Source organism: Ranitomeya imitator, chromosome 2 (genome assembly GCF_032444005.1).
Source record: "Ranitomeya imitator isolate aRanImi1 chromosome 2, aRanImi1.pri, whole genome shotgun sequence".
Classification (NCBI taxonomy): domain Eukaryota; kingdom Metazoa; phylum Chordata; class Amphibia; order Anura; family Dendrobatidae; genus Ranitomeya; species Ranitomeya imitator.
The window spans coordinates 18,887,836-18,909,974 of record NC_091283.1 but is presented as its reverse complement, the minus strand read 5'-3'; the positions used below and the strand labels follow the sequence as shown (position 1 = coordinate 18,909,974).

Sequence of the window (22,139 nt, the reverse complement as noted above, 5' to 3'; positions counted from 1 at the left end):
AAAATAACCTAGTCATGTTAGGTGTCTATGAACTCATACTGACCTGGAGAATCATAATGGCAGGTGAGTTTTAGCATTTAGTGAACCTAGCAAAAAAGCCAAACAAAAAACAAGTGTGGGATTGCACTTTTTTTGCAATTTCACCGCACTTGGAATTTTTTTCCCATTTTCTAGTACACGACATGCTAAAACCAATGATGTCTTTCAAAAGTACAACTCGTCCCGCAAAAAATAAGCCCTCACATGGCCAAATTGACGGAAAAATAAAAAAGTTATGGCTCTGGGAAGGAGGGGAGTGAAAAACGAACACGGAAAAACAAAAATTCCCAAGGTCATGAAGGCGTTAAATAGCAAAATCCTGCTGAAAGATTAAAGCAGAAGGAAACAAGATGTGCTGCCGAAAACAATGATATTTTATGCTGAATATGTAGCCAATCAACAGGAGTTTTTCATTTTTTTATAAATGTTTTTTAAGTCTTTTTCTACATTTTTACTTAGTCCCATTACAGGACTTTAATATCTTTGATGTAGACAGCGAACTACAATAATACTGACTGGCGACCCAGTAGATTGTCAGCTGTCATCTACAGCCGCCCTCCGCTAATTTTTCACTCATCTGGCGGCAATAGTCACTCAGACTTCAGCGCTGTAAATAAGCCCAATTACATCCCAATTTCCAGATCCCCATCAAAACAGGCTGCTCTTAAAGGGACAGAACTAGTAAGCCAGAAATAGAGGCAAAGTAAGAAGTACAGCGCCGGTCATTAAAAATTTCTTCCTTATTGGGTATGGTGTAATATGGCTTACGTTCCATAATACGAGGTGGTTTTGGGTCCAATCTACATCAGTTATATACAGTTGTTTTTACAATTTTTGCTTTCTTGGCCTTTTTTCATAGAATATGAATCAAAATACCAAAACATTTTCTCCACTCATGGTTAGTGGTTGGGTGAAGCCTTTTATTGTCAAACTATTGCGTCTTCTCTTTTTAAATCATAATGCCAACCAAAACATCCAAATGACCCTGATCAAAAGTTCACATACCCCGGTGATTTTGGCCTGATAACATGCACAGAATTTGACACAAATGGATGTGACTGGCTACTTAAGGTAACATCCTCACCTGTGACCTGTTTTCTTGTAATCAGTGTGTGCATAAAAGCTGAGTGAGATTCTGGGATCCAGACAGACTCTTGCATCTTTCATCCAGCCACTGATGTTTCTGGATTGTGAGTCATGGGGAAAGCAAAAGAATTGTCAACAGATCTACAGGAAAAGGTAGTCGAACTATATAAAACAGGAAAGTCATACAAAAAGATATCCAAGGAATTGATAATGCCAGTCAGCAGGGTTCACACTGTGATTAACAAATGGAAAATCAGGGGCTCTGTAAAAACAAAACCACAGTCAAGTAGACCAACGAAAATGTCGCCCACAACTGCCAGGAAAATTGTTCAGGATGCAAAGAAAAACCCACAACCCATCAGCTGAAATACCGGATTCTCTGAAAACTAGCGGTGTGGCTGTTTCAAGATGCACAATAAGGAGACACTTGAAGACAAATGAGCTGCATGGTCGAGTCATCAGAAGAAAGTCATTACTGCGCAAATGCCACAAAGTATCTAGCCCACAATATGCAAAACAGCACAGAGACAAGCCTCAAAACTTCTGGAACAAGTTAATTTGGAGTGATGAGGCCAAAATGTAAACTTTTTGGCCACAACTATAAATGTTATATTTGGAGAGAGGTCAACAAGGCCTATGATGAAAGGAACACCATTCCTACAGTAAAGCACGGAGGTGGATCGCGGATGTTTTGGTAATGTGTGAGCTACAAAGGCACAGGAAACTTGGTCAAAGTTGAAGGAAAGATGAATGAAGAACTTTATCAGCAAATACTAGAGGCTGCGCTGCGCATGGGATGTACTTGGACATTCCAAGATGACAACGATCCAAAACACAAGACCAAGTCGACCTCTCATTGGCTACAGTAGAATAAAGTGAAGGGTCTGGAGTGGCCATCTCGGTCTCCTGATCTCAATATCATTGAGCCACTCTGGGGAGATCTCAAGCGCACAGTTCATGCTAGAAAGCCCAGGAATTTACAGGAACTGGAGGCTTTTTGCCAAGAAGAGTGGGAGCTTTACCATCTGAGAAAATAAAGAACCTCATCCACAACTTCCACAAAAGACTTCAAGAGTCATTGATGTTAGAGGAGGCAATACACGGTATTAAGAAATGGGGTATGTGAACTTTTGATCAGGGTCATTTGGATGTTTTGGGTTGTCATTATGATTTAAAAAGAGAAAACACAGTAGTCTGACAATAAATGGCTTCTCCCAACCACTATGAGTGGAGAAAAAGTTTTAGTGTTATTATCATTCAAATTCTCTGAAAAAAAAAGGCCCAGAAAGCAAAAATTCTGCCGAGGTATGTAAACTTTTGAGGACAATTGTATAGCTGGTAGTAGATGCAGGAGCTTCTCACAAAATTAGAAAATCATTAAAAAGTTAATTTATTTCTGTTCTTCAATACAAAAAGTGAATCTCCTATATTATATAGAGCCATTACACACAGAGTGATCTATTTCACGTGTTTATTTCTGTTAATGTTGATGATTATGGCTTACAGCCAATAAAAAACCAAAAGTCATTATCTCATTAAATTAAAATAATTAACAAAAAACACCCACAAAGGCTTCCTAAGCATTTATAAAGGTCCCTTAGTCTGTTTCAGTAGCTCCACAATCATGGGGAAGACTGCTGACTTGACAGATGTCCAGAAGGCAGTCACTGACACACTCCACAAGGAGGGGAAGCCACAAAAGGTCATTGGTAAAGAAGCCGGCTGTTCACACAATGCTGTATCCAAGAATATTAATGGAAAGTGGAAGGAAAAAGTGTGGTGGAGAAAGGTGCACAAGCAACCGGGATAACGGCAGCCTGGAAAGGATTGTTAAGAAAAGGCCATTCAATAATGTGGGGGAGATTCACAAGGAGCGGACTGCTGCTGGAGTCATTGCTCCAAGAGCCGCCACACACAGACGTGTCCAGGACATGGACTACAAGTGTCACATTCCTTGTGTCAGCCGCTCATGACCAATAGACAACGCCAGAAGCGTCTTACCTGGGCCAAGGAAAAGAAGAACCGGACTGTTGTCAGTGGTCCAAGGTGTTGTTTTCAGATGAAAGTAAATTTTGCATTTCATTTGGAAATCCAGGTCCCGGAGTCTGGAGGAAGAGTGGAGAGACCACAATCCAAGCAGCTTGAGGTCTCGTGTGAAGTTTCCACAATCAGTGATGGTTTGGGAGCCATGTCATCTGCTGGTGTAGGTCCACTGTGTTTTATGAAGAACAAAGTCAGCGCAGCCGTCTACCAGGACATTTTAGAGCTCTTCATGCTTCCCTCAGCCGACAAGTTTTTTGGAGATGGAAATGTCATTCTCCAGCAGAACTTGGCCCCTGTCCACACTGCCAAAAGTACCAATACCTGGTGTAAAAACAACAGTATCACTGGGCTTGATTGGCAGCAAACTCGCCTGACCTTAACCCCATAGAGAATCTATGGAGTATTGTCAAGAGGAAGATGAGACACCAGACCCAACAATGCAGATGAGCTGAAGGCTGCTATCAAAGCAACCTGGGCTTCCATAGCCCCTCAGCAGCGCCACAGGCTGATCGCCTCCATGCCATGCCGCATTGATTCAGTAATTGATGTAAAAGGAGCCACGACCAAGCACTGAGTGCATTTACTGAACAGACATTTCAGTAGGACAACATTTTGGATTTTTAAATAATTTTTCCAGCTGGTGTTATAAAGTATTCTAATTTACTGAGATAATGACTTTTGGGTTTTCATTGGCTGTAAGCCATAATCATCAACATTAACAGAAATAAACACGTGAAATAGATCACTCTGTGTGTAATGACTCTGTAGAATATATGAGATTCACTTTTTGTATTGAAGAACTGAAATAAGTTAACTTTTTAGTTATATTCTAATTTTGTGAGAAGCTCCTGTACTGTGCGGTTTTAAGCGTTTTTATCATTATGCAGAAGTTTGTTCTACTTATTGTTTGTGCAGCACAGGTTACTCGGTCCTCTCTGTCTCAGTTCTGGGGTTGTCACGGTGGCTGGACCCGGTCCGTGACCCTGCTAAGGGGCGTCCAATAAAAGGGGTGATGGTAGTTTGTCAAGGTTTCGTGACGCCACCTGTGGTATTCGGCCAGTGAGACCGACGCTGCTTGGGGTCCACTGGGGTGATGTTATGGTAGCTAGATGGTATACCTTCCCACAGGTGAAGTGTGTCCCCAGGGCTTCCCGATAATGTAGATGGCGATGGTGTGAGGCGCAGTCAATAATGAGGACACAAGGTTGCAGTCTCTTTACCTCTTTACTGAAGGCTTCAGGATCCGCAATCCAGAGGACGGTTAACAGGGCTATCTGAGACCGGCCGGTCCGAAGGCACATCCAGAGTTCCCTTTGCAGGTGGAAATCATGGCCTACCACTAGCGCCTGTGTGTTGTAGTGCTTCCCTGCTGAGCATTTGGGATAGTCCTCACAACTTCTGTTCTCGTTCGTTCCAGTTCTTTCTATTCTCCGTCCCCCAGGTTTGTTATGGCTAGGACGCACCCGTTTGACGGGAAGGCTCGGAGCTCTTCCGGGACCCTAGAGATGCCCTGCTCCACGCGTTGCCCCCTATGTCTGCTTAGGTGATGTAAGGTAGACAGCCAACCTATAATTAACTGTCCTGCGGTATTTGAAGTAAGGCATAAAGTCAGTTACTTCCTCGGTGTTCCGGGCACCGGCTGCGCGCCTCAGTAGGATGTTGCCGTTCTCCGGGCACAACTACTACTGGCTCTCCTTTGTGCTTTGATCTCGTTTCTCACTGTCCACAATATCCTTCGCTTCGTGTCCTTTCTTTGGATGCTGCCGCAGATAGCGCAGGTGCGGCTCCGTAACATTCTATCCTTGTCGCTAGGTGCCTGCCAGGTTCCCACGCCTGACAGGGACCCCCCTGAATCTTCCCCCCGCAACACCCCCTGCCACGGGATGTTGCCTGAACAAAACCCAGTCAGCTTCTGACTAACTTCCTATCCAACCCCTAGTTTTACCAGTGTGAGGAGTGGCCTAATAAATAAAACCCTTTGCTCCCCCTAGTGGCCGGAGTGTGAAGTGTACTGTGTGCTGGTGATACCTGGTCAGATGAACTCCTTTAGTGCTATCAGATGTACCATCACTCCCCTTGGTGGCAGAGCGATACTACTGCAACGACCAGGTCTCTGGGGCGCTGAACTAACATTCTCAGGTGACCGCTGCAGCCAATCACTGGTATCAGCTGTCCTGTGCCGGCTGCTATCGCCTCTGAGGCCAGCAGTGGTTGCATGTTGCTATCCAGGTCGGTATCAGGCCATGGGGATCACTGGGCAGTGGGGCCGCGGGTGAGTTCTCTTCCAGAAGAATGTATTTGTTATTTATTGCATTTCCTGTTTTTTTTGCTATTAACAAACAATAAATATTGACCTCGTCGCCTCTGCGCAGCCTCAGTTCCGCGTCTTCTATGCGGCCATTCTTACTTTTTCCATGTTCTTTTCTTTGATCATGGAGAATTCATGAACTTGCATTTCCCGTCTCCCCTGATTTGTTTCTGTAAGGAGCTGGGATCTGCGGCAGGAGCGGATCCTTCCTCCTGGTAATCGCGGTCCTAATTCTGCGCTCCTCCCCGGGGCCCTGACGTGATGAGCAGGAATAGCACCTTCTGCAGAAACTAAATATAAGACCATGATTAATCCTAACATTGCAGGCGCCGGAGTCATGACAAAACCTCCTGACCCAGCGGAATTCTGTGAAATATTTTGATTTCGGGATATTTTCGGCAGCATTTACATTTTGCAGAGCTCGTTTTGTTTCTGTGTTCTGCAAAATGTAGGTTTATAACATAAGGGACATATAGACCACAGGGTTCCTGCATCACAAATCAATTATCTCTTCTGTGACGTCTGAGCGTCGCCCTCTTTACTTTCCTGAGTTATATTGGTCTCCTACTAAAGTATGGGCAATGGGGGAGAAGACTAAAGGCGACTGCTGTAGGGGGTTGTCACACAGCTTTCCACAGGCAGAACGGCACAAATATCTGCGCTGCTAGGCAGTGCTAGAAATCTTTTCTTCTTTTATTACACTGTGCATTGTATTAATGAACCAGGAAGCACAGGATGAACAGAGAAGATAAGTCTGAGGGAAGGAGACTATAGAAAACTGTCATCCAGTGTAATAATGGAATAATGGAAGGTTGCCGTCTCCTTGTCTCCACACTTCCAGTGGCGTAACTACAGTGCAAGATTAGGACCAGGGCCCTCTGTCATCCTGCTTATTTTTATATATATATATATATATATATATATATATATATATATATATATATATATATATATATATATACAACTCCTGGTAAACATTATGGAATCACCGGCCTTGGAGGATGTTCATTCAGTCGTTTAATTTTGTAGAAAAAAAAGCCGATCACAGACATGGCACAAAACTAAAGTCATTTCCGATGGCAACTTTCTGGCTTTAAGAAACACTAAAAGAAATCAAGAACAAAAAATGTGGTAGTCAGTAATGGTTACTTTGGTTACTTTTTTTAACCAAGCAGAGGGGAAAAATTATGGAATCACTCAATTCTGAGGAAAAAATTATGAAATCATGAAAAACAAACAAACAAAAAACCCCTCCAGCACATCACTAGTATTTTGTTGCACCACCTCTGGCTTTTATAACAGCTTGCAGTCTCTGAGGCCTGGACTTAATGAGGGTCACACAGGACTCTTTATCGGTCTGGCTCCAACGTTCTCTGGTTGCTGTCCCCAGATCAGCTTTGCAGGTTGGATTCTTGTCATCGACCATTTTCTTCAACTTCCACCAAAGATTTTCAATTGGATTGAGATCCGGACTATTTGCAGCCATGACATTGACCTTATGTGTCTATTTTCCAGGAATGTTTGCAGTTTTTGCTCTATGGCAGGATGCATTATCATCTTGAAAAATGATTTCATCATCCCCAAACATCCTTTCAATTGATGGGATAAGAAAAGTGTCCAAAATATCCACATAAACTTGTGCATTTATTGAAGATGTAATGACGCCCATCTCCCCGGTGCCTTTACCTGACATGCAGCCCCATATCATCAATGACTGTGGAAATCTGCATGTTCTCTTCAGGCAGTCATCTTTATAAATTTCATTGGAACGGCACCAAACAAAAGTTCCAGCATCATCACCTTGTCCAATGCAGATTCGCGATTCATCACTGAATATGACTTTCATCCAGTCATCCGCAGTCCACGATTGCTTTTCCTTAGCCCATTGTAACCTTGTTTTTTTCGGTTTAGGTGTTAATGATGGCTTTCATTTAGCTTTTCTGTATGTAAATCCCATTTCCTTTAGGCAGTTTCTTATAGTTCGGTCCCAGACGTTGACTCCAGTTTCCTCTAATTCGTTCCTCATTTGTTTTGTTGTAAATTTCCTGTTTTGGAGACATATTGCTTTAAGTTTCTGGTCTTGACGGTATGATGTCTTCCTTGGTTTACCAGTATGTTTGCCTTTAACAACCTTCCCATGTTGTTTGTATTTGGTCCAGATTTTAGACACAGCTGACTGTGAACAACCAACATCTTTTGCAACATTGGATGATGATTTACCCTCTTAAAAGTTTGATAATCCTTTCCTTTGTTTCAACTGACATCTCTCCTGTTGGAGCCATGATTCATGTCAGTCCACTTGGTGCAGCAACTCTCCAAGGTGTGATCAGAGAATAACGAGCAGATCTAATTTGATGCAGGTGTTATTGTTGGGTATGAAAATTTACAGGGTGATTCCATAATTTTTTCCTCAGAATTGAGTGATTCCATAATTTTTCCCTATGCTTGTTTTAAAAAATTAACCATTACTGACTACTACATTTTTTTCTTTATTTCTTTTAGTGTTTCTTAAAACCATAAAGTTGCCATTTGAAATGTCTTTAGTTTTGTGCCATGTCTGTGATCTGATTTTTTTTCTACAAAATTAAACAACTGAATGAACATCCTCCAAGGCCGGTGATTCCATAATTTTTGCCAGTGGTTGTATATATATACTCCATCCTTGTATATATGTATAGAACTTCTTTCATGGACCCTGTCCTGGTATATATGTCCCACATCCTGGTATAACTATGTCCCTTATCCTGTGCTCCTTCCTGGTATTTATATCCCCCATCCTGGTATTTATATCCCCCATCCTGGTATATGTCCTCCTTCCTGGTATATATGTTCACCATCCTTATATATATCGTCCATCCTGGTATACATATCCCCCATCCTGGTATATATAACTCCTATCATGGACCCCGTCCTGGTATATATGTCCCACATCCTGGTATAAATATGACCCTTATCCTGTGCTCCTTCCTGGCATATATACCCCGCATCCTCCTTGTATATGTCCCACATCCTCATATATATCCTCCATCCTCATATATATCCTCCATCATGGTATATGTTCCCTTTCTGCCGCTGTTCTTTAATGTATAGAAAAAAATAAATCATTATACTCACAAGGGGCGAACATAGACGTCATGGGGCCTATAGTAGAAGTCTAATGCACTCCTTGAAGTCCTTCATATAGTATAATACACCCCATAGTCCTGCTGACGAGGGGCACTACCCAAAACACTACGTTTGCAAATCAAGATTCTGATTTGGCTTTTATCCAAAGTCATACTGCAAGACTCGTTAAAGGGTCGATACTGACTTGTAGGATCGCTACTTCCAACAGGTGGCGCTACAGAGTTAAAGTCCTCTTCCTCTCTGAAGAGAAAATTTGCATATTTAATTTCCCAAAGAAGCATTGCACGGCAAATCAGCCTCCTTAGGCTACGTTCACATTTGCGTTGTGCGCTGCTGCGTCGGCGACGCAACGCACAACGCAAACAAGAACGCATGCAAAACGCATAGTTTTGCGATGCATGCGTCCTTTTTTTGCCAGATTTTGGATGAAAAAAAAATGCATCTTGCTGCGTCCTCTGCGCCCTAACGCTTGCGGCACAAAAGACGCATGCATCGCAAAACGCATGCAAACGCATGTCCATGCGCCCCCATGTTAAATATAGGGGTGCATGGTGCATGCGTCGCCGCGGCTGCGCCCGACGCAGCCCGGCAGAATGCAAATGTGAACGTAGCCTAACATTGGCATGCCAGAGACAGTATGTCACTATCCACAAGGAGAAACATTTCCTCATGTTTGTATCAAGAATTTGGTGAAATTTCAGTGAATCCATTCTTCCCTCTACCCGTGAAATGTTCCTCGTGCCATTGACTGCAACACAATCCCAAAGCATGATTGATCCACCCCCATGCTTAATGGTTGGTGAGATGTTCTTTTCCTGGAAGTTCTGTGCCCTTTTTTCTCCACACATACCTTTGATCATTGTGGCCACACAGTTTAATTTCACCCCCCTGGGTCCACAGGACTTGTTTCCAAAATGCGTCATGCTTTTGCATACTTCTGATGCTGAGTTTTATGGTGAGGACGCAGGAGAGGTTTTCTTCTGATGACTCTTCCATGAAGGCCATATTTGTGCAGGTGTCTCTGAACAGTTGAACAATGTACCACAACTCCAGAGGTTGCTAAATCTTTCTGAAGGTCTTTTACACTCAAGTGGGTATTCTGAATAGCCTCTCTAGCTATCCTACCAGCAGTTCTCACTGAAGTTTTGCTTGGTCTTCCAGACCTTATCTTGACCTCCACTTTTCCTGGTAACTGCCATTTGTTAATTACATTTCAAACTAAAGAAAGGGAAACTTGAAAACACTTTGCTATCTTCTTATAACCTTCTCCTGCTTTGTGCACATCAACCATTGTCATTTTCAGAGTGCTAGGCAGCTGCTTAGGAGAACCTATGGCTGCTGTTTTTTGGCACAAGGGAGGAGGCTGGGTTTTTGTAAAGCTGGGAAATTCCCATCACTTGAACTTTCCTAACGATGATAGTGAGCAAGCCATAACCCTAACAGGCTAATTAAGGTTCCCCAGCTGCGGTTCTGCATAGATTGTGCCTGCAGCTCTGCATCTGTACCGCACCCGCAGCTCTGCATCTGTACCGCACCTGCGGCTCTGCATCTGTACCGCACCTGCAGCTCTGCATCTGTAACGCAACTGCTGCTCAGCATCTGTGCTGCACCTATGGCTCCTTGTTTGTCCAGTTTGTACTGGGTCCTACCCTTCCCTGTATTCCAGTCGTACCTGCCTGTGTCCAAGTCCTTCCTGAAACTGTTCCTGTTCCTCCAGTCTAAATTGTGCCCGCCTGCCGGCCTATTTGAGTGTCAGCCTTGCCCGGCAACTAAAGTGTCAACTGTGCCCACGTGTACATCACCCGTGCCCGCCAGTACTTGCCTGTCTATATATCAGCTGAGCCAGACAGTATATCTACAGTATTTGCCTTACCTGTTGTTACAGTGTCCTGTCCCCTTGGGGATCAGCTGCTACTGCCAGACGCTGCCCTAGAGTGGTACCTGGCAGCTACCTGCCACACAAGCCTGACCTCACCACTAGAGGCTTTAGCAAACACAAATGTTGCTGCATAATTGTACCCCTCCATAGAATCATAGAATGATAGAGTTGGAAGGGACCTCCTGGGTCATCTGGACCAACCCCCCTGCTCAAATCAGGAGTCACTAAATCATCCCAGACAGATGTCTGTCCAGCCTCTGTTTGAAGACTTCCATTGAAGGAGAACTCACCACCTGTCTTGGCCGCCTGTTCCACTCATTGATCACCCTCACTGTCAAAAAGTTTTTTCTAATATCTAATCTGTGCCTCCTCCCATTCAGTTTCATCCCATTGCTTCTAGTCTTTCCTTGTGCAAATGAGAATAAAGATGTAGACAGCTATTAAATCTCCTCTCAGTCTTCTTTTTTGCAGCTAAACATAACCAAATCCTGTAACCGTTCCTCATAGGACATGGTATGCAGACTGGTCACCATTCTGGTCACTCTTCTCTGAACTTGCTCCAGTTTGTTGATGTCTTTTTTTAAAATGTGGAGCCCAAAACTGGACCCAGTATTCCAGATGAGGCCTGACCAAAGAGAAGTAGAGGGCGATAATGACTTCACGAGATCTAGACTGTATCTAGAATTGCATTTGGCTTTTTTACTGCTGCATCACACTGTTGACTCATGTTTAGTTTATGATCTATTAGTATACTCAGGTCTTTTTCACATGTGCTGTTGCTTAGCCCTATTCCTCCCATTCTGTATATGTTTTTTTCTGAGTCTGGTTTGTCGCACAGTGGGGCCACAATCCCTCGCTCACGCCATCCGGTCTGGGCGTGAGCATTACATCGTAGTCATGTATCAAACACAAAACTAGCAAAAATAAACTAAAACAGCAAAGCGCCATTACTGGGAATGGGAAACAGACTGAGACTCCACAATGTAACAAACACTGTATCAGTAAGCAGTGGAAAAGCATCGCCTCCTCTGAGGTCTCCGCATTTCTGTTGCACATTTCAGGGTTGAATATTGTTCGGGGAGGGTTGTCCTGGTGCACCCCGGCTCCTACGATACCTGTGGATGGCGGTTTGGACGGCGGGGATCACCTAAGAGTTGTGCCTGTTTCCCCAATGGAAGTAGGACAATGCTCTGTGCCACAATGGTTCTATAGTCGCGGAGTTCGAATAATGTTTAATGCCTAATAACCATTCAGAGTCACATATAACCTGTTAGTTTGTTCAGTTCCAATGCTGCAAATATAGGTTTGATCAATGTCATGTTGGGGAGGGGGGTGGATGTAAAGTGTATTGCGTGGGACTCTTACAAAAAGATTATAGGTTCTTGCTCCACCAACAGGCCAGGTTCCAGTGCAAGGGTACAGGATAAGCCACGTAAAGACCTGTTACCCTCCAGCTTTGAGAGCAGCGATGACTTGTCATCCTCATTTCTCGCTCTGGTTTAATGGTTTTTATAATAAAGTCGTCATTTAAACTTGTGATGCAGATAAAAAAAAAAGTCATCAGAACAAAGAGAAATGGAGCAGAAACTAACGATCAGCCGCCGAATATAAAGCGATATCTGCAATATCCAGCAGTTCAGCATGTAATAACATTTTCCTACCATGGGCCCCCAGACGCGCCCTCGTCTTTTATATGACGCCCTCTACGTGTTTTGCATAAAATGCCAAGTGTCATATATTCCCAATATATTAATAGTGAGTGCTTAACTGGAAGTCCGCAAGGAATAAGGAATTAATGGTTAAATAACTTTCATCTCCGGAAGACATTAAGTAAATTTACATTTGCAATAAATTCTGAAATGATTTTACATATAAAAAGTTACAGACATCATAAAATAGTCCTGCACTGAACAGCGCCCCTAGTGGTGAATTCAAGTAAAATGAATATCTATTATTCAAAGGGGATGTCCGAGAATAAAAATAATACCGTACATCCAAAAGCAGCAAATGTGCTAGAATAATAAAACAATAATTATCCACCGCAACTTCCATGCAGACATTCTGGTGGTCCCCATTTAGTTTAGTAAGTTGTAGGAATGACTGTAATCTTGTGCCATATCTGCAAGCATCAATTCTGACGGCAGCGATTGACTGCAGCGGTCACATGAATGGCTACAGTAAATCTATATATAATTGTCTAAGGGTCACTTCCATCTGTCTGTCACGGAAATTTGTGTTATATACTATTTGGCCTGTGTTATATACTACGTGAGCTGTGCTATATACTGCGTGGGCTGTGTTATAAACTACGTGAGCTGTGCTATATACTGCGTGGGCTGTATTATACACTGCGTGGGCGGAGCTATATACTACGTGGGCTGTGTTATACACTGCGTGGGCTGTGCTATATAATGCTTGGGCTGTGCTATATACTACATGGGCTGTGCAATTTACTACGTGGCTGTGCTATATGCTACGTGGCTGTGTTATATACTACATGGCTGTGCTATATGCTACGTGGCTGTGCTATATGCTACATGGGCTATGCTATATGCTACATGGGCTGTGTTATATACTACGTGGCCTGTGCTATATACTACGTGGCCTGTGCTATATGCTACGTGGGCTCTGTTATACGCTACTTGGCTGTCGTATATTTCTCTGCTGTATCTGTGCATCATGAATCGTGGTATGTGTTAAAGAGGGGGGCCCACTGAGACTTTTTCACCCGGGGCTCTCAAAAACCTGGAGCCGGCCCTGGTTTCACTAATTGGTCACGCCCGGCCAGCCGCGAACAATCAGCGACAGGCACAGTCCGGCCACGAATTGGCACGGTAATTGAACCACGCTTCGCTAATTGGTCGCTCCTGCCCGGCCGAAACCTGTGTATAAATTTGTTAGAACAATAGATACCGCGCTTGAGGATGCGTGAACAGGCAAGGACTAAACGGGATACTTAGGGAACAAATGATCCAAAGAGACCCCATATTCGTTTATATTTAGACTAGAGGTAAACACTTCCAGGTCATGTTGTGATCCTTCACAAATAAACAAAACATCGTCGATGAACCGACGCCAAAGTACCAGATTTTTCATGGAGTTTTCCGGCTACAAAAATTTTCGACTCCTCCCACTTGGCTACATATAGGTTAGCATAGCTCGGGGCAAACCGTGTCCCCATAGCCGTGCCCCACTTTTGCAAAAAGAATTGGTCTTTATACAGGAAATAATTATGTTTTAAAATAAATTGTATACTATCCTGAATAAACTTAACCTGCGTGATGCGGCCAGCATAGGGGTCTTTTTAGCAGATTGGTTGTTTGCCAATGGTTTTAGTGGGATTTTGTTACTTGGAATTTATTTGGTGTCTCTTTTGATCATTTGTTCCCTAAGTATCCCGTTTAGTCCTTGCCTGTTCACGCATCCTCAAGCGCGGTATCTATTGTTCTAACAGGTGTATATTGGTATACAGGGTGGCACTACCCTGGTTGATCCCAGCAGCTGAGGATTGCTAGTTTCGGGTTGAGCGCCAGTGTGACTATTTTCTGTGTATAAATTGCATTATTCTGAAAACTTCATAAATAAACTACATACATATTCTGGAATACCGGATGCGTTAGAATCGGGCCACCATCTAGTTCTGAACATAATTAGTATTTAAGCTGTGTTGCTTGAGTGGAGAAAAATATACAAGAGAAGTAATTAGAATTTTCTTCTACTAAACAGTTTTGTTTAAATTCTGGACGCCTTTCATAAATTTAAACAAACATTAAATTGTACTAAATGCAAAATCCCTTTACCCCTAATGGTCAAAATATGACAAAGTATCATTTTTTTCCTTGACTGTTGATCCGATTCCATAATCTTCTTGCAACCCATTAAAAAAAAAAAAATCAAGATGGGGTTCTTCTATTCAAGTGTCCCACAAAGAATGTAAAGTATCCCTGTACAGAGAAGAGACAAGCACCAGACTAATAATGAGTTCAGCTCTGAAGTAAAATACAGGATGTAACTCAGGATCAGTAATGTAATGTATGTACACACTGACTGCACCAGCAGAATAGTGAGTGCAGCTCTGGAGTATAATACAGGAGGTAACTCAGGATCAGTAATGTAATGTATGTACACAGTGACTGCACCAGCAGAATAGTGAGTGCAGCACTGGAGTATAATACAGGATGTAACTCAGGATCAGTAATGTAATGTATGTACACAGTGACTGCACCAGCAGAATAGTGAGTACAGCTCTGGGGTATAATACAGGATGTAACTCAGGATCAGTAATGTAATGTATGTACACAGTGACTGCACCAGCAGAATAGTGAGTGCAGCTCTGGGGTATAATACAGGATGTAACTCAGGATCAGTAATGTATGTACACAGTGACTGCACCAGCAGAATAGTGAGTGCAGCACTGGAGTATAATACAGGATGTAACTCAGGATCAGTAATGTAATGTATGTACACAGTGACTGCACCAGCAGAATAGTGAGTGCAGCTCTGGGGTATAATACAGGATGTAACTCAGGATCAGTAATGTAATGTATGTACACAGTGACTGCACCAGCAGAATAGTGAGTGCAGCTCTGGGGTATAATACAGGATGTAACTCAGGATCAGTAATGTAATGTATGTACACAGTGATTGCACCAGCAGAATAGTGAGTGCAGCTCTGGGGTATAATACAGGATGTCACTCAGGATCAGTAATGTAATGTATGTACACAGTGACTGCACCAGCAGAATAGTGAGTACATCTCTTGAGTATAATACAGGAGGTAACTCAGGATCAGTAATGTAATGTATGTACACAGTGACTGCACCAGCAGATTAGTGAGTGCAGCTCTGGAGTATAACACAGGATGTAACTCAGGATCAGTAATGTAATGTATGTACACAGTGACTGCACCAGCAGAATAGTGAGTACATCTCTTGAGTATAATACAGGAGGTAACTCAGGATCAGTAATGTAATGTATGTACACAGTGACTGCACCAGCAGATTAGTGAGTGCAGCTCTGGAGTATAACACAGGATGTAACTCAGGATCAGTAATGTAATGTATGTACACAGTGACTGCACCAGCAGAATAGTGAGTGCAGCTCTGGGGAATAATACAGGATGTAACTCAGGATCAGTAATGTAATGTATGTACACAGTGACTGCACCAGCAGAATAGTGAGTGCAGCTCTGGAGTATAATACAGGAGGTAACTCAGGATCAGTAATGTAATGTATGGACACAGTGACTGCACCAGCAGAATAGTGAGTGCAGCTCTGAGGTATAATACAGGAGGTAACTCAGGATCAGTAATGTAATGTATGTACACAGTGACTGCACCAGCAGAATAATGAGTGCAGCTGTGGAGTATAATACAGGAGGTAACTCAGAAATGCAATAGCGAGTGCACCTCTCCAGTATAATACAATCTATAAATTAGGACTGGTTTCAGATATCTAATGCAGTGCACTAGGCATCTGTGTTACATTGCTGCTCACTTTGCCACCCCTGCTGCAGTAAATAACACTGAACACTTTTTATAATTTACCTTTCTGACCATTTTCCATTCAATGTTCTGATTGATTCCCACATTATTTTCTCCCATACACTCTCACACTCCAGGCTAATTACAAATGTGTCAGATCAATGTATACAACTTACCTCAATGTCAGATGGATCAATTTCTGCAGCGCCTATGGTATCCTTCCTTCCCTACACAACCTTTATATTATTCCTATATTATACATTTTACCAGCCTTTGTGTTTGGAGCTTATGACCCAGAACAATGTAGCATCATCATAACACACCGAATTTGGCTGGTAATATACTTTGTACATTCAGCTATGGATTGATACATTGTTTACCCTTCCCCCAGTTTCCTGAGCAATAGACTAGATAATATCATGGAAGGAGCTGGAGGACATGCAGACTGCATGGCTGTGGAGTCTTCTGCCATGAATGCTGGGTTCTGCTTTGCTTGCCTGTGTTTCCCATTGCAGCCTGCACTCTCTGGAGATCCTGTGAGCTGGGCTATGTGCCTGTGATGGAGCCAGCAGCTGACTGGTGTTGTGCTGCTGCTACTTTCCTGTGCTAAGCTGATTTACTTGTTTAAGGTCTGACCTCATCATCCTGTCAGTGTGGAATCCCACCTACACAGTTAGCAGCAGTGGCAGAGCATGGGCTGGAGGTGCTTGCAGCATGCACCAGTCACAGGGACAAGTCTGCTCAGCTCCTCATGCACTGAAGGACTAGAGGGAGACAGATCTGCACTGTTTAACAGAGTCCATTTGGTTTATTTTTTTGCAAAAAAGGAAAATGTCAGTGTCAGGGAAAAAAGAGTTTGATGTGAAGCAGATCCTCAGGCTGCGCTGGAGGTGGTTCAGCCACCCCTCACAAGGGTCTCCAGGATCTGGGGGGTGCCTGCAGCAGGAAGGATATGAGCACAGGGGGACTCCGGTTCACAATAGGCTCAAAAACCATTCCCGGGACAGGAATGGACTAAAGAAGAACAGCAGCCCTGTCCACAACATCCTGGCACCGGTGCCAGGTCCGACCCCTGTACACCAGCGATCCATCCCGTCCTGGCACCAACACAACCTTATAGAGCACCTGCAAAACAGTGAGGAAATCCCCAAACCCAACAACAGCACCGAGGAAAAGCTGAGGAAAGAAGAGGACAACAACACCCAGGAGGTCTCCATCACCCCCCAGGAGAACAGGGAGGAATCCGCTGACAGGTAGGAAACTGCAGGGTCCCCACTGAGCCGCCGCACGTCCTCGCTCACACCGGTGCGCTGCTTGATACATTGTATCCACTTTATTGATCGCAGCGTTCTATTTACACTTTCTCCGCAACGTTCCATTTGTTGTCACTTTCTATTCACTCCTCCTCGTTTTTCTCCCATTCTCTTGGTTTTGTTGTTACCTTTGATCTCATCTCTTCTTCTTGGTCGTTGATAAGAATCATCCAACTCTTGTATCTGATCTCACACAAAAAAGATGGAGGACAGAAAGCTTGTAAATATCGCACCCCTCCAATCCACCAGCGCACTATTGTTCATCCTTCAACACAATTAACCTTGAGCCGTGAGAGATGCCACAAGTTCTCCTCTGCCTGCTGCTGCTGGGTGCATCTAGGTGCGACTCTGCTTCACATCCAAGTGTGAACACGCTCCATCTACAGGGCATGAATCTCAATGCAGATGCCAAGTGGTTCAGAAGGTGATGTGATTCTAGGAGAGGATTGTGTGCTGGGATGGACTCCATGAACTATGTCCTGTAGAAGAGTGATGAGCATGTACCCTCTAAGAAGAGGCAGAAGGCAGGGAGGGTTATGAGATCTTACACTGTGTGAAGGTTCAGGCTTGGCCAATGGACAGTATGTAATCTGTGCAGGTCTTGCTAAACAAAGTGAGGTGGAAATGTCATATGTGAACATGCACTTTATATACTATATGTACCAGTATACAGGATATATGTACCAGTATACAGGACACAGGGTCAGGCAGGAAGCAGCCAAGACAATGGCTCCAGAAGTTCTCACATCTCCACTCCAGACATGAAATGTTCACACTTTTTATGTGAATTTTGAAGAAAATGTGCTCCAAAATGTACTGTCAATGAAGCAGTTTATGGTCTGGTCCTTAAAGGAGATCTTGATCCAAAAACTCAGTGTGATTGTAAAGAGATTTCACACTTGACAATATAGAGCTTGTATCTAAAGTAGTGCGAAATATCCTCATCTTCCTGCTATGTAAGATTGCAATCCTATGTTTAGATGAAGTTGGATTGTAATGTTCTGATAATGACCATTGTACTCAATGTAACAGTTCTAATGCTCAGAGAATGCAAAAGATTAATAATGTTAAGCTTATGAAAAGTTTGTAAAGACTTCTGTACCTGGATATCTGTCATTGTGCAGATGAGTTATTATTATGACTGCATAGAACATCTTATAGATATTACTGCTATCACTCATCAGATAAGATTCGGTGCTGAGATCACAGTATTATTATATAAGAAGCTCAGTATGAAGGCTGATTTGGTAAAATGCAAAGTCTGTGGGGAAGTATTTCTTGTTTGCACACTTCTTCCTGTATCTCAATTATTCACAGCTTATAGTACAGAGACAGGGGTGGATATATCATTGGTGCAATCTGTGCAAAGGTAAGGGGCCCATGTCCACCTCCAAAACAGGTGAAATGATGGCTAATGTAAAGTGCCCATATAATGTTCTTGCACAAGGGCTCTTTTTGGTTTGTGTCCACCATTGTTCAGAGGAGAACACATAGGAATGGTCAGAATATTTAGCAGAGGTCATAGTGAACTGGATAATTAATAAATACACTCACAGCTCCTTTATAATAGGATGGCATCTGAACGGACAACGGAAAATTACTGTTTCATAGAAGTGGATTGGTGATAGACTCCAATAAAATCAATGGCTTAGGGTACAAGCACAGTGGGGTCTATCTAAATTCTCCAAAGCAAGCAATGCTAAAGCTCTACTCCGACTAATAACTGATGTAGAAGCCTAAAAGCTGCAGGATACTTTGTGGCTGATTATAGGAGAATGACAGACTTATTTGGATACTTTGTGGCAGTGATGTTATATTCCGCTGTTTAGGCACCGTATGGTGATAATTGTGGCACTGTGGGTATTTGCAGAGCTCTGTGTTGTGTACGGTATAATTATATTATATAGCACTATTAATTGAACATTATATGACAGTACAATGCATAAAGATGGGTTTTTAAGTCCTCTAAGACAATATTGTCCTGACATTGCATGGCGCCATTATTTCAATTGTTGATGGAATTGCAACTTAAGCACTTTTTGGCAGTATTATTTAGGAATTGTCTAGCATTATTGTACATAAAAATAATTATATTAACTTATTTTATTCTTGCTGCACGATTCCCTCTTTTCTGTTCAACAGAGAAAAAGTGGAGGCAATTCTCCAAAAACAGGCTTTCTCATAATCCTCTTCTGGACCTATAATGGGAAAGAAAATTCTCATAAGCAATAACTTCAGCGTGTGCAGACATAACTATTGGGAAAGGACCAAATTCCTTGTAAAATAGTAATGTGCTCTATGCAAATCATTCTGGACACAACATGGGTGATATGGGCAGGTACCGTTATTTGCTAGAACATTGGTTAATTAGTAACCATTGTGTTTTTTTCTTTTATTCATAAATCAATATTTCATGTGTAATAAATAAAAATAGATAGCGTTGTAATATATCTTAAATCAGGGGCAAAATCTGTCATCAGTGAATACAGACCCTTCATTACTGAGATAGGAGATGGCAGTTGGTGCCCATAAAACTCTATGGAGGGAAGGAGATGAGGGAGAAGGTAGAGGCCGACACAGACATACTGCTGAATGTTCTATTGAAATGAAACCTCAAAAGTTACACTTTCATTTTAAGTGCAGCTATACTGCGGCTTAGTCACATAAATAAGTGATGATGTTAATTACAAACATTTTCTGCAAATTGGCCCCAACAGACTGATACAAATCCTCCTTAAATGTGGAGCATATAGGATAAAAAAAGCTGTTAGGTGCAGTTGTTAAATGCATCAACTCACGCACCTAAAATAATGTCACTAAAACCTCACATTCTAGTGCAGATTTGCGTCATTGCTTTATTTTTTCTCTCAACGATGGATCTGTCAGTCCTATGTAAATTGAAGCTAGGTATATTTTTATCTGAATCACTGGGCCAGTGAACAAAGGCAGAGACGAGTCCAGTGTCACCCATGGCCGGCTTCTCCCAGCACCACTCTCACTGATTGGAAGGCCGATCTCCTGCATGTATATAGGCTGGGACCTGTCAATCACCTGGAGTTGGCCGAGGAGAAGGTGGAAGCGGACTAGTCGAGTCTCTCTCTTTAGTCCCTGGCCAGATCTTTAAACTTTATTAAAACATTTCTGCAGTCAGGCTCTGATTAATGCTCTGTGATTTGGGCAGCATGAATCAACTTGCAAGTTCCCTATGAGGCCGGTTTCACACGTCAGTGGCTCCGGTACGTGAGGTGACAGTTTCCTCACGTATCGGAGACACTGACTCACGTAGACACATTAAAATCAATGTGTCTCTGCACATGTCAGCGTGTTTTCACGGACCGTGTGTCCGTTTGAAAAACACGGAGACATGTCAGTGTTTGTGGGAGCGCACATATCACACGGACCCATTAAAGTCAATGGGTCCGTGTAAACACGTACCGCACACGGATGCTGTCCGTGTGCCGTCCGTGTGCTGACAGGGTACCACAGGCACCATGCAGACAGCGCTAGAGTTAAGCGCTGTCCCATGCTTTGAGTGCTGAATCCTCCGGAATTCATTCCTTCTTCCCAGCAGGTTCGCTGGAGAGAAGGAATGAAAAATCTGTTTTTTTTAAAAAATTTTTTGTTGTTAAAATAAAGTTTCCGGTAATCAACCCCCTCCCACCCCCTGTGCGCCCACCCGCTGGCATTAAAATACTTACCCAGCTCCCTCGATGCTTCCTCTCAGCGTCGCTGCTTGTCCTGTATGAGCAGTCACGTGGTGCCGCACATTACAGTGATGAATATGCGGCTCCACCTCCCATAGGGGTGGAGCTGCATATTCATCATTGTAATGAGTGGGTGCACAGGGGGTGGGAAGGGGGAGATTACCGGGAACTTTATTTTAACAACAAAAAAAATAAAAAAACAATGATTTTTCATTCCTTCTCTCCAGCGAACCTGCTGGAAAGAAGGAATGAATTCCGGAGGATTCAGCACCCAAAGCAGGGGACAGCACTTACCATAGCACTGTCTCCTGCACGGTCCGTGTGGTACCCAGTCGGCACATGGCCGGCATACGGCTGCCGCACGTGTGCCACACTGATGTGCCACGTGAGCACACGGACATGGATAACTCCGGTACCGATTTTTCCGGTACCGGAATTATCTGGACGTGTGGGACAGGCCTGAGTCTGCATAGCACTCGGTCCAGTGTTATTCTTTGGGGCAGTTCACATCTGCAATGATTTTCTTATGCCAATTCGGCAGCATGCTGCAATTGGCAGTGATACTAGGCTCACTCTCACCCATACAAGTCTATGAGTGAGTGTGAAACTTTGAACTGCACTCAGATGTCATCAAAGTGCAGTCAGGCCATGGAGGAGATGGAGAATTCTTATATAATCTAAGAAAAAAGAATATTGAAGTGATTTGTCCCAATTTACTAAAGAATTAGGGTGAGTTATCCGCTATCTGTAGGTTGCATCCTGATGGAGCAGATGTGCACTTCCTCTATTCATTGTCCAAGGGTCTTCCGGAGAAAGCCAAGTACAGTGTTCCGCACCTCCGCTCTACTCCAAACCCAGTCCTGGAGGTCCTATCTCAGAATCCATCTGGAGGTCTAACTGCTGAGACCCCCAGGAATCAGCTGTAATGATAGGCGCCAACACGTTTTAGTTACTTTAATTAATCCTTTACAGCTACTTTCTCTAAATGTGATGCATTTTCAGCACTTAAATCGAAAAGTCAAATCTACACCCGATGCAATTAGTTCCAAAGCTATTCAGCAAAGATAAAGGAGAAGAGGTGTAAATATTTGCACCTTCTCTAACATTCTGGACTGCATACACTTTTTATGCGCTGATACATTGTTGCAAACTATCCTG

General features: G+C 43.1%; 1 protein-coding gene across 2 annotated transcripts in view; it reads left to right on the top strand.

Moving 5' to 3' along the window:
- Positions 1-16,514: 16,514 nt before the first annotated feature.
- Positions 16,515-22,139, top strand: part of KLHL4 (kelch like family member 4) — a 295,029-nt gene continuing 289,404 nt past the window's right edge. Inside the window, exon 1 of one of the 2 annotated variants that reach the window (XM_069746101.1) lies at positions 16,515-17,217. In XM_069746101.1, the coding sequence (XP_069602202.1) occupies positions 16,796-17,217 (422 nt within the window). In that variant the 5' untranslated portion in view covers positions 16,515-16,795. The remainder of the gene's footprint in view (positions 17,218-22,139) is intronic. The other variant, XM_069746102.1, reaches the window with a different exon arrangement.